This window comes from Sturnira hondurensis, unplaced genomic scaffold (assembly GCF_014824575.4).
Source record: "Sturnira hondurensis isolate 20B ecotype Veracruz unplaced genomic scaffold, ASM1482457v3 Scaffold0006496, whole genome shotgun sequence".
Taxonomy (NCBI): Eukaryota; Metazoa; Chordata; class Mammalia; order Chiroptera; family Phyllostomidae; genus Sturnira; species Sturnira hondurensis.
Window position 1 is genome coordinate 18758686 of NW_028079127.1, and position 18658 is coordinate 18777343.

At 45.2% G+C, this 18658-nt stretch overlaps 1 protein-coding gene across 7 annotated transcripts in view; it reads right to left on the reverse strand.

The window, feature by feature from the left end:
* DOCK3 (dedicator of cytokinesis 3) overlaps positions 1 to 18658 on the reverse strand; it is a 301329-nt gene that overhangs the window by 42717 nt on the left and 239954 nt on the right. For 5 of the 7 annotated variants that reach the window (XM_037049605.1, XM_037049604.1, XM_037049607.1 and 2 more), the window contains 8 exons: positions 17986 to 18113; positions 15545 to 15691; positions 13477 to 13575; positions 9077 to 9171; positions 7291 to 7366; positions 6483 to 6583; positions 6179 to 6237; positions 4014 to 4162 (listed from right to left, as the gene is read on the reverse strand). In XM_037049605.1, coding sequence (XP_036905500.1) covers positions 4014 to 4162; positions 6179 to 6237; positions 6483 to 6583; positions 7291 to 7366; positions 9077 to 9171; positions 13477 to 13575; positions 15545 to 15691; positions 17986 to 18113 — 854 coding nt within the window. The remainder of the gene's footprint in view (positions 1 to 4013; positions 4163 to 6178; positions 6238 to 6482; positions 6584 to 7290; positions 7367 to 9076; positions 9172 to 13476; positions 13576 to 15544; positions 15692 to 17985; positions 18114 to 18658) is intronic. The other 2 variants (XM_037049606.1, XM_037049608.1) reach the window with 2 other exon arrangements.

The following is an 18658-nucleotide window of genomic DNA, read 5'->3' on the forward strand; positions in this document are numbered from 1 at the left end:
TGTGGTGGTGGAGGGGAGGCAGGACAAGAGCTGACCAGCTCAGCACCATCAGTGCTTGGATGGGGCACACACTGAAAAGGGTGGCCCAGCATCTGAGAAGTCAATAGACTTTCAAGAGTTTCAAGAAATAGTATAAAAACTTAAGTTTTTGTTCTTTGATTTAGCAATTAAGAGATGAGAAATTAACCTAAGAAAATAATCAGGAATGCATTTTTTTTCAATTTTAACAAAAGTTTGGAATGAGCCTAAGTTCCTAAAACTAGAAGCCTTTTTGAATGCACAGTGGTGCAGCCACCCAATGGCGCGAGCGCCAGGCAGCTTCTGAGCTGACAGCGTGGGACACACAGCACTGACACATAGGCGGAGATGAAGTGGGCGCGGTGCTGCCACCAAAGGGAGAGTGAAAATCATTACACATAATTGTTCTAAAAAAAGCAAAACACAGAATGATTCCACTTTTTAAACTTAAAAAACTATGAATTGGAAAAAAGTCTAAAAAGACATATCCCAACTCCCTCCCCTACAAGTTAATATAGGGTTATGGGTTAGATTTTTCATTATAGCTTATTTGTATTTTTAATTTTTTACATTAAGCACCATTTTATCATTAGAAGAAGTATGTTTAATAGGTGGTAAGAGGTAAGGGAGTAGTTCACAGAGTCAAAGCCATGAAAAGCACAATTAGAAGGAAGGCCAAAATTCATTGGATTTTGGTGGTTATGGATGACCTTCAGGAGAACGGTCTCAGCAAAAGTGGTGCAGGAAGGACATCACACTGAATAGGTACTTCAGGAGGGTGGGAAGTGGGAAGAGCAGACCATTCTTCTAAAATACTTCCTGCTCCTGTGTTGTTGACAAAGGGAAGCAGCAGCAAGGCTTTCCAACCCGGGACAGCAAGGTTTACATGGCTCATCGGATACCAGACGGTCTTACTGGGCGCAGAACACAGCTCATTAGCTGAGTCTTGAAAGGTGAGACAAATGAGCTCCAACTCAGTCTCCCACAGAGCTGAATTCTTGATTCTGTGTCAGTGATGGAGGAATGCGGCCCAGCCCCTCCTATAGTAGACTCAGCCAACCGCTGGTGCAGAATCAGCTGACTGACTCTGTAATGCCATCTACTTCTTGGTCACTGGGTTCTTTTACCAGGCAGTTGTGCATTTTGCCCAATTCGAAGGCACATGTGTGACGATACAGAAAAGCAATTACAGTTCTTTTCTGTTTGAAGTTATTATTTTCTGAAGTTCTGAAGATATTAGAGCTACACACTTCAAAAACAGATTCTCATCTTACATACTATTTACCCACGAAGAGGATCTATAAAAGATCTAGAATTAGCATCATAATTGTGAAACACTGAATGCTTTCCCCTAAGATTAAGAACAAGGAAGCCCTGGCTGGTGTGGCTCAGTGGATTGAATGCCAGTCTGCGAACCAAAGGGTTGCTGGTTCGATTCCCAGTCAGGGCACATGCCTGGGATGAGGGCCAGGTTGGGTCCCAAGTAGGGGGGGCACAAGAGGCAAGCACACATTGATGTTTCTCTTCCTCCTTCTCCTTTGCCTTCCCCTCTCTCGATAAATAAATAAATAAATAAATAAATAAATAAATATTTGTTTCTAAAAAGTAAGAACAAGGCAGTGATGCCCACTCTCATCACTTAAATTCAGACCAGAGGTCCTAGCCAGTGCAATTAGGCAGGAAAAAAACCGAGTCATACAGATTAGAAAGGCAGAAAGAAAACCACCTCTGCCTGTAGGTGACACCAAAAATCTCAAGGAATCTACCAAAAGCTTGTAAACTAATGAGTTTATTAGAAAGGGTGCAGAATGTGATGTTACTGTACAAAATCAATCATATTTCTTTCTACATGCTGGCAACAAACAACCACATCACAAAATTAAAAAATCAGAATAATTTATAACAACACTAAAAACAAGAAATACATATAAATTTAACAACATGTACAAGATCTGTATGCTGAAACTATAAAATACTAATAAAATAAGTCAACGAGTTTCTTTTTCTTAATGCTCATAGACACAGACAACAGTACGGTAATTACCAGAAGGAGATTGGGGGGGGAGGTAGGGGAGGGTAAATGGGGGTAAATGGTGACAAAGGAGATCTAACTTTGGGTGGTGAACACAGAATACAATATACAGATGATGTATAATAGAACTGTGTATTTGGAACCTATATAATTTTTTTAACCACTGTCACCCCAATAAATTACAATTTTTAAAAATAAAAAAGACCTAAATATTCAAAGAGATATACTGTCTTCATGGACTATGAGTCCATGTAGGGTCCCTCGTAGGGGCATATGACAGGTCACTACACCCTGATGTTTCTCTCCCTCTCTTTCTCCCTCCCTTCCCCTCTCTCTAAAAATAAATAAATCTTTTTTAAAAAAGATGCTCAACATCATTAATTATTAGAAAAATGGAAATTAAAACCACAATGATAACTATACACCTATTAGTATGGTTAAAATAAACAAAGATACAATATCAAATGACGGTGAGTATATGGATCAAATTCAAAGTGGTATAGAAATGTTGGAAAACAGTTTAATAGCTTCTTATAAAGTTAAATATACATTTAACACAATACCCTACAATCCTACTCCTATGCATCTACCCAGGAAAAATAAAAGTTTATACCCGTACAAAAAAGTTTATACCCGTAAAGAAATGATTTTCAGCAGCTATATGTATTCATAATCACCAAAAAGTGAAAATAACCCAAATGTCTTTAAAAGTGAATGAATAAGCTGCACTGACTACTATTCGGCAACAGAAAAACTGACAGATGCAGTGACATGGATGAACCTCTCAAAGACATCATGCTAAATGAAGGAAGCCAGTCTCGAAAGGCCATGGTCTACATGATTCCACTGAAACGACCCTCTGGAAAACGCATGCCCGTAGTGACAGTGTGCGGACGAATGGTCACCACAGGTTAAATGGAGGGGAAAGGTTTGTTACAAGGGGGCAGCAACATGGAATTTTTAGGAATTCCATCTTGCTGCCACTAAAAAATATTTTTGTGGTAGTAGTTACGTGACTTTATATGTTTACCAAAACTTACAGAACTGTAAATCATATAGAGAAAATTTTACTCTTTGTAAATTTACTAATAAATAAATGGAAATTTAAAAATTATTCTTTGCCTGGTCTGCTCCTTACTGTCACAGTCTCTCACTGTAGGGCCACCGGTTCACCCCAGAATGGAGTTGGTAGAGAGCTCAGTGGGAAACGGGCACACTCCCCATGCCGACACAGAAGTTTCCCCCAGAAGTCTCCTGGAAGCTTCTGCTTGAAAACCACCAGTAAAGAGGAACTCCCCATCTGCCAAATCAGGCCAGCTCAGTGGACAATTCTTGTTGCTAGCAAGTTATTTATTTGCTAACATCGGCTCCCCTACCACTGACCCCTACTAGCCCTAGTCCTATTCCTGGAACACAGATATATGGGCATCTAACCTCCATGTTAGATGTGGCAGAAGAATTGCACAGAGGGATGGCCTGAAGCCACTGAGTCAGAAGCCAAGGGCTCACACCCCCTGGACCCACCCCTCTATATAGGAGTCTGTGAAATTGTGGGCTACCCTGAACCATGAGAAATCATCTGGTCTGGGCTCCAACCTTAGAAATGTCTAAACCATACACCTTGGGGATCCCCCAGAGAGGAAGCGCAACATGCTCCCAGGACCCTCTCCTGAATTAAGCTAGGAGATTAGAGTCATAGCTATTCTCCGCTGGATCAGAAAGTTCCTTCCACATGACATTCACTCCTTTCTTCTGATCCTTTTCTGGCCACTAACTTCATGAGGAAAATCTACAAATCAATCCTGGCCAGCAAGTAAGGGAAAACCCTTAAACAGGACTCAAGATGGCCAAGGTACAACTCATTCCTGTTGGAACTTCAGCTGAGCCATCTGGATCAGCTTCTGGGGCAGAAAGGGTTCATTGCGGAGGAAAGCAACCCCAGCACTACCAGGTGCCATCCTACCTGTTTGAAGTTGCCATTTTTCCTCTGCTCCCAGTCCATCATGTCATGAAAGATGGGAATCATGATATTCCGCACTTCTGGCTGTGGGACCAGTGTCACACCCAGAAAAGGACCAATCATTCCCGGAATAAAGTGGATCTTATGTTCACCTGAACAACAAAACCAACAGGTATTAGTTTATGCTTGCCCTGCTCCTTCACAGAAGCTTCCCAAGTAGGGCCACAGCACATGACTTGATCTGCACTGGAAGCATCTGAGAACAAAGCAAGCTCTCCCTAACGGCTTTCTGAGATACTCCCATTCTTGGCTTTTTAGCGTTCATGGGTAGAATTGGCCCAGCCCAGTTAAAACAGACATTTAACAAGCACAAATAGACTCTCCAAAGAATCTGCTGGGAGACTCTACAAACTACCTGACAATCACTGTGAGGTCACGGAGCAGAGTTCACTACTCTAGATAGAATAGGATTTCTGAGTAACTTGTGATTGTTTCAGATAATCTGTTCACAAGAGTTATTTAGTTAGAAAAATGCATCTAAACATAACACACACTCCCTGGGGGTTCTAACTCTATTTAACCCAGAGAGGCATTTAAGTGATGAGGATGTTCATTCACTCCCTGGTCCAGCCACTAGAGGTCGGAAGTCCAGGGGCCTCTTCACTCAGTGTGCTCATGAATGCCTGTGAGGCCCCTTCCTGAGTTAGCAGGGGCCCCCTGCACAGCCCTGCCCTACTCCCACACGATGGCTTAGAGACTCTTCTCTGGGTGCCCTACCTGCCGAGCCCGTGGTCCTTACATTGCACTTCTGATGGTATAACTACATCTACTCAGACCAGCTCAGCTCACCCCTCAACCTTTTTAATGAGGCCTGCCCAGTGGAAGTAGGTGATGTGGGTTTCCCTGCAATTGGCCTGATCCGGGTCCCAGAAGCCAGAGCCAGTCCTCAGGACTGGGAATGGAACTCTTCTCTTCCTTGCGAGGGTGAAATAGAGTGAACCGTCTGCCAGAGACCTGCTTCCAGTCCTTCAGAGACAAAGGAGGAAATAAACTGTGTGCCCACGTACTAACGACGGCTGTAGCAAAGTAAAATCCATTTCTGAGGACCAGGAAATGCCATTTCCACCAAAACCAATAAGACAGGATGGCTTTATCAGGAAAATTTGGCATTTTTTAAAAAATTTCTGCCACTTGAGAAAGCTTACCTAAGGATCAAGTGTTAGCCCTGAGGCTGATTCTGCGTATTCCAATCTTGGGGTTTGGTACAATTGCAAGTTTTTGTGTTCCTGGAACTGGAGTCAACTTCAGGTTTAAAATCTATACCCAACATGTGCTAAATGCAGGAAGTAAGAATACTGAAGCTGGAGAGCCTGCCTGGGGAAACACATCTCCACCGTGGGTAGAAGGCCCAGTGTTTGCTGGCAGGAAGAAGTGCCACACACCTCACTTGTTACCTCTGATGGTTAATGAAGGATTAGAAGATCTTAAGATTGTATGATCATTCCCAGGGCTTCAGAACCGTGAGCTTATTTGAAAGCAGACTTTACTCCGAAGGATGACCCACCTAGCCACCAGGGCAATCCAACTATGCTACCCCAAACTCTCACACTGTCAGATCTAAAGCAGTGGATATTACAGAACCTGAAAAAAGAAGTCATCAAAAGGAAACTAAAACCTACCTAAGGGCTAAAATTCCCTTCTTACATCCACTCTTCCTGTAAGTGGTACAGGAATGTGACCTGCACGCCTGAACTCGATACTCAGGAAGCATTTCAATCTTTACTGAAATGCATGGCCGCCCTGTGCTTTCGAGCCTGCAACAACCAGACCAGGACAACGAAGAACACGGGGCACCTCGCAGGCATGAGTTCTCAATATGGGAAAAACTACTGGAGCCCTCATCTTCTTTTTTTTCCTTTTGATTTTCAGTTCTCAAAAAAGGGATTGTGAATATGTATTACTGGAGTCTTATTTTTCAGCTTAACTTTCCTGCCAAGGGCTTTGTGCACATGTGCTACACCATCCATATGAGGTGTTATGTTAAAGACATGTGAAGATTTCTTGGGTCTGAATTAACATTCCTAAAACCTGGTGGAAGCTATGAGTCTTGCCACTTTTTATTTGGCTATGCAAAATGGAGAAGAGACAAATAAGGAGAAAAGACCTACCCAAATTCTGCCACATGCTGAACAGTTCATAAGCCATCATCACACGCATGTCCCCATACCTGGGAATACCAACATAGGAGCCAGTTATTAGTGGGAGAAGGTTCAAGAAGACAAGGCTACAAACCCAATGAGGCCAACAGTACTTCAGCACTGTTTCTACTGTTTCCCAAAATACTAAGGCATCTGGCTCTCAACTGAATTGCACTCTCTCACTTGGCTCCTTGGGGAGCCACCTCAGTGAGAACCTTCTGGACGTCTGAAGGAGCCTCTACGGAACACAGCCCCACCTGGACACATGTCTTACTTATCCAGAATCTTTTTCCTCTTGGCTGAAGTGATGATTTCTAGCTGGAGGCTTGGCTGATTTATGAACAGGACTGCCAGGCTAAAATAAGAATTCCACACCTAGAGAGACAGAGAGAGAGAAAACACGTGACAGCCCGAGTCCTTACCCTTGCAAGGAGAGCTTCTAAATATATGTGTATGTAGCACAGAATGCATTTTTAAAAAATTTTATTTATTTATCTTTAGAGGGGAAGGGAAGGAGAGAAGGAGAGAAACATCAATGCATGGTTGCCTCTCATGAGTCCCCGCTGGGAACTGGCCTGCAACCCAGGCATGCGCCCCGACCGGGAATCGAACCGCGATCGTGTGGTTCGCAGGCCTGCGCTCAATCCACTGAGCCACACCAGCCAGGGCCAGAATGCATTTTATAATGCTAAGGTCTTGATTTCTTTTCCCCTTTTTAAATATCTTTGCAAAGAGGACTTTATTTTTCTTTTCTGAGTCCTCTGAAACCAACAGTTAATTCCAGACTAGGAAGCAAAACTCATGGATGTCTGGCTCCCAACACTTCCCACGTTGCAACTTGATGGTTGCAACTATCAAGCCTGAGAGCTGTTTGATACTACCAACATATTAATAATAATAACATAAAAAAGCCAGTGAGCTTGCTCCAGCCCCCAAGCTGACACCTAGCTGAATCCATGTCAAATTCCTGACCTACAAAATTGTATACAAGATAAAATGGTTGTTTTAAGTAAAACAAAAAGAGGGAACTTTGGCTTTCTAGGTTTATTACAAAGACAGTGATAGATCTTAGGAGCTCCTACCTTAAAGTCGAAGTCTGTTTCTGTGAAATTCTTGTGCAGTGCGGAAGACAGGTACTGGACGGTAGTGACTATAATACTGCAGCAAGGGGACAACGTGTTTGGCAGAGTTAAAAGACTAGCAGTGGCATCTGATAGCTTAGCATTGACTGCGTACGGCCTGTGAGCAAACTCTGAGTACAACACGCTCTCATGTAAGACGTGACTATAAAGGGAAAGAGAGGGATGGTACACATCCCCCTGAAAACCAGTCTTGGGGAAACGCCTCACTGTTGGCAGAACAGTAAAGAATATTAGTGGGTTCCAGATCTAGCTCTGCCTTTGTCTGGTCTTGGTACTATCACTCCCTGGACCCCGTTTCCCTGCCTATAAAAGGAGGGAGGGAGGTTTGATGGTTTTTCAAAGTTTCCTCTAGTTCAAGGAGTGATTCTAGTATGCTGGGGCACACATGTTATGATCACTAGAGGACTTAAGAGTATAATTTTATTTTTTAACTTGATAATAGGGATTTATAGTTTTTAAGTACCTTTGTTACATACCATCATTTTCATCTGTAAGCCTCTTATAATTACGGCCTTTGGTTTAGAGTATCACTCTCAATTTTAGCCTGGACACATAAAAGGGGAATGAGAAGGCGGCTTGCTGGCACCCAGGGCCCAGGCGGAGGTAGAGAGGAAGTGAAGTAGAAAGAACTGACATCTAACAACGACTACCAGGGCTTTGATGCAGGAGAGGGCAAGGCAAAAACCAGTGCATTAGAGAGACCAGTCCACCAGCAGAGGCGCTGCCAATTTGAAAGGTAAAAGCCTTGAAAGAAGAGGCTGCTCTTGCATGATGGGCTGGGAAGCCTGAGGGGCTCTGAGTAGTGGCTGAGAGATAAAAACAAGAGGGACTCAAATAGAAAATTCACTATTTGAGGAAATATCTGTGCAACTACTCATCCATTCTGTTCTATACAAAACGTTTGCAGTTCTGAAAAAAGAAGAAAAGGGCACTATAACAGGTACAAAGTGGAAAGCCACGCTGATCCCCTGCTAATATAAGCTAACTCAAATAATTTCACTACACACTGTGCAATGACAATGGAAAAGGCGGATCAGCAGGGGAGGCAGTGGGTTAGAGAGGAGCAGCCAGGTGGCCTCCTAAGTGGAGGGAGACCAGATGAGGCAGCACCTGACCTCTGGCATCACTTGTAGGCATCACTTTCCAATTAGAAGCACAGCCTAGAAATATAAACAGAGCAGGCAATTTGGGGTCGGCCTTAGCATGAATTCTGTGGCCAGAGTTAGAAGTGGGCAGAGCCTCACAGCCAGGTCTCAGGTGGGTAATTAGCACTAACTGTGGGAGGCAAGCAGTGTCTGGCAGACAACACAAACCAAATCAAGAAGAGAGTCTGGGATAGTGCATGAGACTCAAGAGCCACAGAAGCCAGAGAACAAGCCACAGAGAACAGGCCACAGAACAAGCCTTCCTCAAGGAGGAACCCTTTGCTGGGAATTGTATTTCTTATCCTTAACATCTCCTTTGCTATCCTTACTATGAAATCATTTGCCAGGCCCTTGGGCTCCATTTTTTAAAAACTATCTTTGACTCTTTCTTCTCTTTGAACTTACGGTAAAATGGTCAAGTCCTACTGATTGTGCCTAAAACACTTTTTCCCATTTACTCTCACCTCTCTGTCCCCATGGCCTTGGTCTTGACCTCTTTCTTGCTTTCTCTCTTGCACAAACACACACCTGAGTCTGAGCACAACTCTGTGGATGCTAGCACAGGGCCCTTCCACACTCACTTGCTTGTGAGAAGTCTCATCACCATCCAGTCCCGAGGAAAGACGCTCATCTTCATCAGGTTCCGGAACACACAGAAAATCTTCAGCAGGAATTCCTGAACCCAGAGGAAAGCCTGACATGAGCCATTCCCATGCCCTCGCAGCACACATTTCCCCACCAGGGCTCTCCTGACATCCGGACCATGAGGATGAGTGGGACCAGTGGGTTAGAGTCTGGTTCCCTTGTGAGATGCTTTTCTCTTCCAGTGTGAGTTCTAAGTCCTCTAGAAGCAGATCCAAACCAGGTAGATCAGAGGCAGCTTCGTACTCACTCAGCCCAGTGACTAAAGTCCAAAGCCTAGGTAGTGCTAGACTCCAGATGAACCAGTATCCATCCCACTGAGTCTGTGGGTCTCACTCTTTCGGTCATGGCCCCTGAGTATTTGACTCTAAGAATCTGCTTTCTTGGATGTTAGGAACACACTGGCAGGAGAAGTACTTTAGGAATGGCACAGCAAGGACCTCCAAAAACGTGCTCCTCCAAGAAAGCAATGAAATGGTGACAGAGACTGGTTAACCAAAGGCTTGCAGTAATCCAAGGAGTGTTATTCAACAAGAATGGTTGCATCTCAGCAGAAAGAGTGAGCTTCACTGTGTTTTTACTTTCCCATTCCCATGCCCTCCCTCTCCCTGCATCCACAGGACCAGGAAAACAAGTGGCACCATGGCAGTAGTGGGGACCTGCAGCCCAGCAGTCACTGAAGGGATGAAATGGTTTTGGAGCTCCTGAAAGAGTGCCATCCCCAGAGAAGTGTTACTCTCTGATCTGTTTGGTAGTCACTGAGGAAAGCCCTATTCAGAGGACTTATTACACCTGACTCAGAGCTCACTCAGTGAGAGAAGCCTTAACACTAAGGCATTTGTTGGAAAAAAAGTCAGTCATAATAATTTTAACATCCCAGGCACATGAAGCAGCCGTATCCTCTGGGGCAAACAAGAGAACACACACAACACTGAGAAGAAACATCTGGGCATGAGATTGCCATACGGGTCTTTGAAAAGCTCTGGCTGGGCATCTAGAAGGCCTAAGTGTGTACAGAGTTGCACACCTGCCCAGGAAAGACCTCTGTGCAAGTGGGACGCGATGGCCGAGGCAGTGATGAGACTGCTAGGGCGCGACAGTCAGACCCGACACACTCACTTCGCTAAGTACGGGAGACTCACTGGTTTAAGGCATTTAACGAAATCTCTGTCGCGTTATTAGCTGACCACGAAGCCAACTGAATGAAGACTTCAGTGGCTGCACACAACAAAGAACACAGGCATTTAAAAATTAGTCCAGCAAATCATCATCATCACCGTAAACAACAAAATAACAAAAAGAACCACCAAACCTGGGGGGGTGTGTGTTCATGTTGTGTGGAGACAGGTACTCTGATTTCCAGAGTTGCCATGTTACTTAAATTGTCTAGTTTTCAACAGAAAGTTATACGATGTAAAGTGAAACAGAAAAGTGTGGTACATGCCCAGGAAAAAAGAAGTCAATAGACACTTTCCTGGAGGGAGCTCAGACGTTGAACTTACTAGGAAAAGGCTTTAAATCAACTACTTTAAATATGTTCAAAGAACTAAATGAAACCATAACTACAGAATTAAAGAAAAGTATAAGGGCAACAGTTAACCAAACAGAAAACATCAGTAAAATAGAAATTATTTTAAAAGCATCAAACAGGAATTCTAGAGTTGAAAAGTACCCTAACTGAAGTGAAAATTTCAGTGGAGGGGCTCAAGAGCAGGTGTAAACTGTCAGAAGAAAGAACCAGAGAATTTAAAGATGGGGCAACTGAGATATCTAGAGGAACAGAAAGAATATAAACAAAGAAAACCAAACAGAGCACCAGAGACCTGTGGGATGCCATCAAGTACACAAACCTATAAGTAATAGTGTTAGAAAGAGAGGCACGATAAGGAGGACAAAATACTAAATAAATATTTGAAGAAATACTGGCTAAATTTCCAAAACTGAATGAAAGAAACCCTTTAACCTACACACCCAAGCCACTCGGTGAACGCTCGGCTTCCGCCACTGTGTTGGAAGGCTGAAGGCTGCGCCTCTGGAGCAGCTGTTCGTTGAGGGTCTGTCCTCGAGGACACGTTCGGGGGCTGAAGTACCAGAATAAAACTGAGCATACACAGAAAGTTTGCCTGCTGCACTGGCAGACTCCCAGCCTCCTTTCCCTATCTGGTTTCCCAATATTGGCAGGCTGCAACATCCCAGTAGGGTAAAGGAGTCCTTTTTGGGGAAACAGGCAAGTACCAGGCAACAGGCTAACAGACACAGGAATTAGAGGACATGCTGACCAAGTGGTCAGACACCCTTTGGCCATCTACAGGATGCCCGCAGGAGACAAGCCCTGTGCACACGCAGTTTTTTTTAAAGATTTAATTTATTTATCTTTAGAGGGGAAGGGAAGGAGAGAGGGAGAGAAATATCAATGCATGGTTGCCTCTCATGCATTCCCTGCTAGGAACTGGCCTGCAACTCAGGCATGTGCCCTGACTGGGAATCAAACCACGATCCTTTGGTTCGCAGGCCCGTGCTCAATCCACTGAGCTACACCAGCCAGGGCCACAGACAGTTTTTAATCAGTACCAGAGACCCCTGCTTTTGGACACAAACTGACATGCAGGAGTGTCTACATACAGGAGGAAAGCCTCTAACATGAAAGACAGAGAGTGAAACAAATAAAAACACAGCAAGTCTCCAAGAGAAAAAAGAGTGGCCTGACAGTATCTGTCATATCTGACCATGAGGAAAATGGGAAGGAGAGTTATACTATAGAGATGACAGAGAAAGTAAGAAACCCTAGCTAGATTTGAAAAGCAAAAATAAAAATAAAATAAAATAAAACCAAGCAAATAACAATAGAGGCAATTAATTCTGAGAAAAACAAAAATTTTTACAGGAAAGGAAGTATAAGAGTACAGTCCCTGGCTCACCACAGTACTTAACCCTAGTTATAGTACAGAAGAGTGGGTTATCAAACAAAACAAAAATGTGTGCTGGGAGAACAAGAGGAGAGACGTGTGTGTGTGTGAGAGTAATGGTTCAAGAGAATCATCCTCACTTTCCATGGGAAGGAGAAGATAGCTAATAACTAACAATTAAAAATTTCAAAATGCCAGTAAAAACTACTTGAAGAACTGCAAAAGAGTTCCAAGCGGTTGTCTTTGGGGAGTAGTGACTGGACATGGGTGAAGCTGAGCCAGGGAACCACTGTCTATGTTGTAAGATTTGTCATGTTTGGCCTTTAAAACTATGTATTCGTATTGCTCTTATAAAAATAAACTTTTAATTAAAAAGCAAGATAATGATGCTAGCCTGAGCTTCTGAGAATCAGTGAGTATAACACACACACTCCAGATGCAAATGACCCAGAACAGCAAAGACTGCGTTCTCAGGCTCCACACCCCGGGCAAGCACTGCTTGACCCGGCTGTGCACTCGGGGCTCTAGCTAACTCTCCGTCTGCTTCAAGGTCAAGGTCGTCGAGTTCACCTCTCTGAGAAGATCAGCTGGCCTCATGCAACCAGTTAAAGATAACAATGTACAGAGACCCATGTCTGTGGAAAGGCAGGCAGGGTCAGAGAGCAGAAAGTGACCACTTACTAACTGATACAGTATAATTAAGGAAGATCACACAAATGAAACACAGTGTAATGCATTACTGTGAAATGAAAGTGACTTGGCTCTGAGTGGAGGAAGAGCACAGACCTAACGTTTGCAACAGTTTCTTTATACTGAGATGAACTGAGTGGTATGTTTTAACGCACAGACACAAGCCCCAGAAGTCTGTCAGCAGCTGACACCACACATGAAGCTCGGGTATGTCCTTTGCATCACGGGCCCACTGCTCTGTGCTCCTCAGTGCCCAGCTCCTCAGTGATCTGGGATCCAGAGTCTGGCAGCCAATGGACAGTGCTCACTTTTGCTCTCCATGGTAAACTTGCAGAAATACATTTTAATGAGGAAAAGTTGTCACTACTGTTATAGTTATTAAACAAAGAACTCTGGTGTGTAGGGGAAAAATATAAGCACAAGAAAAGGAGGGGTCTTGGTTTGCTGCCAACTAGTGTGGCCCAGGGTAGCTTCTCATAGAGGCGCATGGTCACAAAGCTACTGTCAGTCAGAGAAAACCTGCCGGGGTTACTGGGGTCTGGCTATATGGGAATGTTGCCAGTTGCCAGCTTTCAGCTTCCAGAGGCCATACAGTCAGCTCTAAAGTGGGGCTGATGGATCCTGAAGCCTTGGCAGTCCTAGCCTGATCACTTGTACTTGCCCCCTAGCAGGGGACAAGCTCCTGGGCGGTCTTAACCAAATACTGCCTTTCCTGGGTGAAAGGTAAGTGCTTTGCTGCGTACCTTGAGTTCATCTTTGCTCTGGAAATTGTCCAGGAGGTGCTGGTAATGGGTGTCACACATCTGGCGGAGTAGCGAGAGAAGGCAGGACACATACTCACCCTGGGGAAACCCAAACATCGCTTAGCACAGACAATTACAAGGGGTATGTTCCCCCAATCCACAGAGGGCAAGGACAGTAGGAAGGGTCTGAAATGGCCCCAATGATCATGAAAAGGAAGGTGATAACTCTGGCCCTGAAAATAAGTTTTCTTTTCTGCTAAGTGAGGGCTGGAGGACTTGGGAGTTTTGTAAGATTTCTACAGCATGGGGGCTAGTTGAAAAGCCTTAACCCAAAAGCCTTAACCCATAACAAAGAAGTACTATAAAGTAAGATGGATATTCTAGTTTTTTTCCTAGGAAAGTTTTGGCTACAGAGTCTTTGTCACTATACGAGACCAGGGCACTGCGGTGAATCTGGAGGGGCTACTTGGATCAGGGTGCCTGGCCCTCTTTGGACACAATTTGGACTCTGCCCATGCTGCTGGATCCTTCTCCACAAGATCCCCTTGGGGACCTCTCGGAGCTTACTTGTGGTTAGCGGACCAGGCAGATGGAACATAGTAGGTCAATACAACTGCCTGGGAAGTTCAGGAATTGAAACTGACCTGTATGAGAAGACAAGCTGTGGACTTTAAGACAAGTGAAAATTTAAAGATAAAAATGAGTCTTTAAACTTTCTCCAAATTCCAGCTAGGTGTCTTGGTAAAAACCCTGGTTTAAAGACTCCCAAGACCTCTGCCCTCTCTGGCAGCTTTTGGCATGGGGCGGCTGGGTGCGGCCTCTGCTTGGAAGATGGCCTCCTCAGGAAAAAATGAGGAAAATGACTTCATTTGGTCAATTTTCAAATGTTTTAAACTCATGGAAATTTGAGCCACAAAATTATTATACATAAATGTATGTAAAATGTATGCATATATATATGAACCTACATTTTATCTGAAAAATAGGCATAATCGGCCAAAACTCAGAGATCAGATAAATATCCATAAAGAATTTAAATAAAAGGTCCAATACATAAACAGATAATAAACTGTAGTTATTATCATCTTCATTAAATCTATATAAAATTAAACTCTTTGTAAGTATTGCTAATAAGTGAGTTACTATTTGCAAGGGATATACGGCAGGGTCTGGCCCATAGCAAGCACCACATCACTGTTAGAACCGGTTAACAGGACATGCCAGGGAGCTTGTGTCTGTACCTACAGTGAGGACTCCCTCAACCGGAACTCCCAAGGGAGCAGATATCTTTCCAAGCCCAGTGCCCCAGAGCACATGCCTGCTCTCTGCTCACCCTGGCACGTGGAGCCTGGCTTGCTCCCAGAGAGCGTTTTCTTCAAAAAGAACACTGTAATCTCCCACCTGCCAACTAGAAGATTCCATTCTATGTTTACTATGTTCCAACATCAGGGCTAAGAGTCCACTCTGGGTACAGGAGAGGGGACTCTGGGGGCTGCCTCTCTGCCCCTCCCTAGAGGCTGTCTCTGCCCGCTTCCCTTCTAATTGGGTCACAGGAGATCACCGCCCAGTAATGTGAGTGCAGTTCTACCTCATCACCTTTGTCCTGAGGCTGGACACTGAGATACAAACACTACGGATGAAAGCAACTAATCGGTAGGTTCAAGAAAATTCTGAGAAAATTATTCTGCTGTGCACATCATTTAGGAGAGCTTGTTCCTAAAGCTCTCCTATCATTTAGAAGGAACAGTCTGTTTTTCACCTTCAGTCTCTTACTGTATCTCTATTTCATTCCACATTATAGAAAACGGCTTGGCTCGAAGCATCGCCAATGAAGATAGTGTGCAGGAAACAAGATGCTTTTCCTGAATCTGCCCTAAAGCAGGCTCCTGGGATTATGAACACAGAGCTTTCAGAGTGGAGAGGGAGTCAGACTGGAGAGGGGAGAGGACAGCATGCTGGCAACCATGCAGGCGGGAGGCAGAGACGAAGGCGGTGTGGGATGAGATGAGTTGCGGAGGAGCCCCAGGTTAGAACGGGAAACAAGGAAACCTGAATGTTAGTTACTAACAGTGATCTCCGCTGTGCACTGCGGGCACCGCTGCCCTCTTACCGCCTCCTGAGCGTGCGATTTGCTCATGATGGTGAGCAGAGTCTGCAAGAGCACGTCCAGGAGGCTCTCCACCATCATTTCTACCTCCTCCATGACATCTGCCTCCTGGAGCGAGCAGTGAGAGAGCACACCGTTAGCCCCCGGCCGCGCCGACACGCAGCTGGCAGTACTTACTAAGTCAGCCACCTCAGCACTGGTCTCTAGACCGGACTCTCAGCACCACTCTCGGCCTCACTAGCATACAATGTCAAGGAACCCGGGGCAACGGCTTTGAGAGACAGTGAGGAGCACCCGCCACTGCTGCCTGGCATGCTGGCTGGGACCTTATCCTAACCTTACAGCATCACCTGACACCCACAATTCTGAACTGCAGGCAGGTACATTAATGTCAATACACAGGACATAAGTAAAGGTCTTGAGTGAAAGGTTTTCTTTGATTTCCCTATAGATGTCAGCACAACAGTGCTGCTAACACTGAGAAAATGGCCAAGTATTCACACTACAGGGTGTGGGAGGCAGCGCCTTCACCATTACTACCGCACACAGAAGTATCTCAGTTTTTCTGAAGACTGTTTCCCCCTCAGCATGTTCTTTCTGGGTGGGCTCACTCCCTGCCAGCTCCATCTGCCTGGGTCTCGCTTCTAGCTCCCCAGTCTTCTGGCTCATGGCTGCTGGTCCACTCAAAGGACTCCAGTCTCAGTGCGTCTTTCCGAGCAGCCTCACAGAATCATGGAGCGTGCCTCCTCACCAAGGGCTGTGTCCCAGCCACAAGGTTCTGAACTCAGGAAGAGTCTGTGCTATCCCTTTATAGACCTCTCATTTTCAATCTCAAATCCTGTAGCTTGATTTTAATGATCTTACAAAGAGACCCCATGGCCCCTTCTCCAGCCTCTTTATGTTATTACTGGTCCAAAAGTCCATCTGTCCATCATTCATTAAGCATTTGTCCCGTGCCAGTCACTGTCTGAGGACCTGAATATATAGAGGTGAAGAAGGACGGCAGTATCTCTGCTCTCAGGGAGCTTCCCTTCCACTCTTCCCCTGCCCGTCCATGCGATGCCCATTCCACAGGAAGAATCTGAGCTGCTCTTCAGCCCTCAGCCGTTTTGCATCAGCTGAACTGACTAGCCACTGACCTGTACCGCCTCTCTGCGTAGTGAGTGGTAAACAGTTGTTAGCCCAGGCCGCCTCCTTCAGGTTTCTAATCTGTCCCAGCGCCCCCATTTCCCTTGCTTTTATCCTTCAATCTTCCTCCTTTCTTTTTCTTTTTTTTTTAGCAGTAAGTCTCTCACCCTAGGCCTGACCTTGGGTTACTAGCAGACCTTACGCACCCTGTGTTGCCTCTCTGAGGCCTGGTGGGAAGGGGGATGCTAGGCCTTGCCTGGTGCCAAGAGCAAACAATAGAGCCACTCCATCCTCATAGTGGCCCTGCCAAGCTGGGCCCCATCACCAGATGGTACTTTAAGTCTGGACACCACAGCTCCCTACTGGGTCCCTGTATCCCGCTCAAACCAAGCATACTCTCTTTTTGGCACCTCTCCTGGTCCACATGGCTAGCCTAACCTTGCATGTTGTCAGCTGGCTACTGGCCTTCATTTTCAATGCAACTGAAGTTTTTATTCTCCAGAAACCTTACCTTAACTTAATAAGATGGTAAATTTAAAAAATTCATTCTTGTTCTTAATTTATTTCTTTATATTTTCCAATTTTTCTATAAGAAATGTGTATTTCTGTGATCATAAATATATAAGTAAATACATTAAAATAAATTTTCCATGTCTGATACATGGCATTCATTCCCTTCCCCCCCTCCTACCACAAATTTCTTTTTAAAAGAAAATATAAATAAGAAAATAGGCAAAACCATTCCTAGTTGAAACCTCACCCCTAAAACACAAGTCTACCCTCCCACTAGGCTCAGAGCTCCTGCAGACAACGCTTCTCTCTCTGAGATCCCGACCTCAGCTGGCACGGCACAGGTGTGCCCTATGGGTGAAACCGAGCTACCAGGAAGCTGACGGAAAAGTCTGAATGAGCAAGCTGCCTCTCAGCCTGCCTGTGCCTCTCTCCTCGTGCCCAGACTTCCTCAGGACACTCCCAGGAAAATATATAATACCTTGGAGAGAAACGGAGGATGCCATAGGACTGGACTGGACTTCTTGGTACTACAGATAACTATGTCTCTGGGAGGATTTATGGTAGTGAACCTTTGAAAAGAGCAAGGCTGTGCTGTGCTGAGAACCCTGCTGGGCACGCATAGGCCTCCATTCACTTGGGCACCCCCTGGCACTGACGAAAGCTCCTCTGACTGAGAAGTGCACAAAGCCGTCTTTGTTGGTCTGCCTCTGGCTGAGATACCACCAGTCTGGGGCAGAGATGAGTGGGTGAGGGGCCACTACCAGAGAGCTGGTCTTGACGATGGAGAAGATGCTGCCAAGAATCCCTGAGCAGATGAGCAGCTCTTTCTGCTGCCGCAGGTGAAGGTGAATGTGATGGAGAACCACAGGAAGCAGGATGCGGCGAGATTCTGGGAGAGAAAACACAAAGGTGAAGAAACCCTTCAGAGGAGAATGAGCCACCTTTAGCCAGTGGTACCGTGGGCTTAGGTGGTCTCAAAGCAGGTGGTGCTGGGGCTGAAGCCAAGCTAGAGGCCACCCCTTTCCCTTCTGTGGGCCTAGAAGCCCACCTGCTAGGCATTATAAGAGAGCCCACAGCATTATCCTTCCACCTCTCTTTCCTTCTCTCAGGTCAAGACTGCGCATCTATGACATTTTGTGTGGGATGAATGTTAGGGCATGGTTTCCGAACAACATCTCTCTTTATGACCAGACTCCAAATTAAAGGCTTAGTTTACAGTGAAAACTCCATTTCAATGACACACACAGCTCCATGAGCTGCACTAGCTGAACCTGCACACTTCGTATGGATTGTAAATGGTCCCCCTGCAAGGCACCCTGACCAGGCGGCCTGGTACTTCCACCCCTGCCCACTGCCCAGCATTTACTCTGTGGCAGCTGTGGGCCTGCCTCATTCCCCCTCAGGCTTGCTGGATGCACCCGCAGAATGAACAGA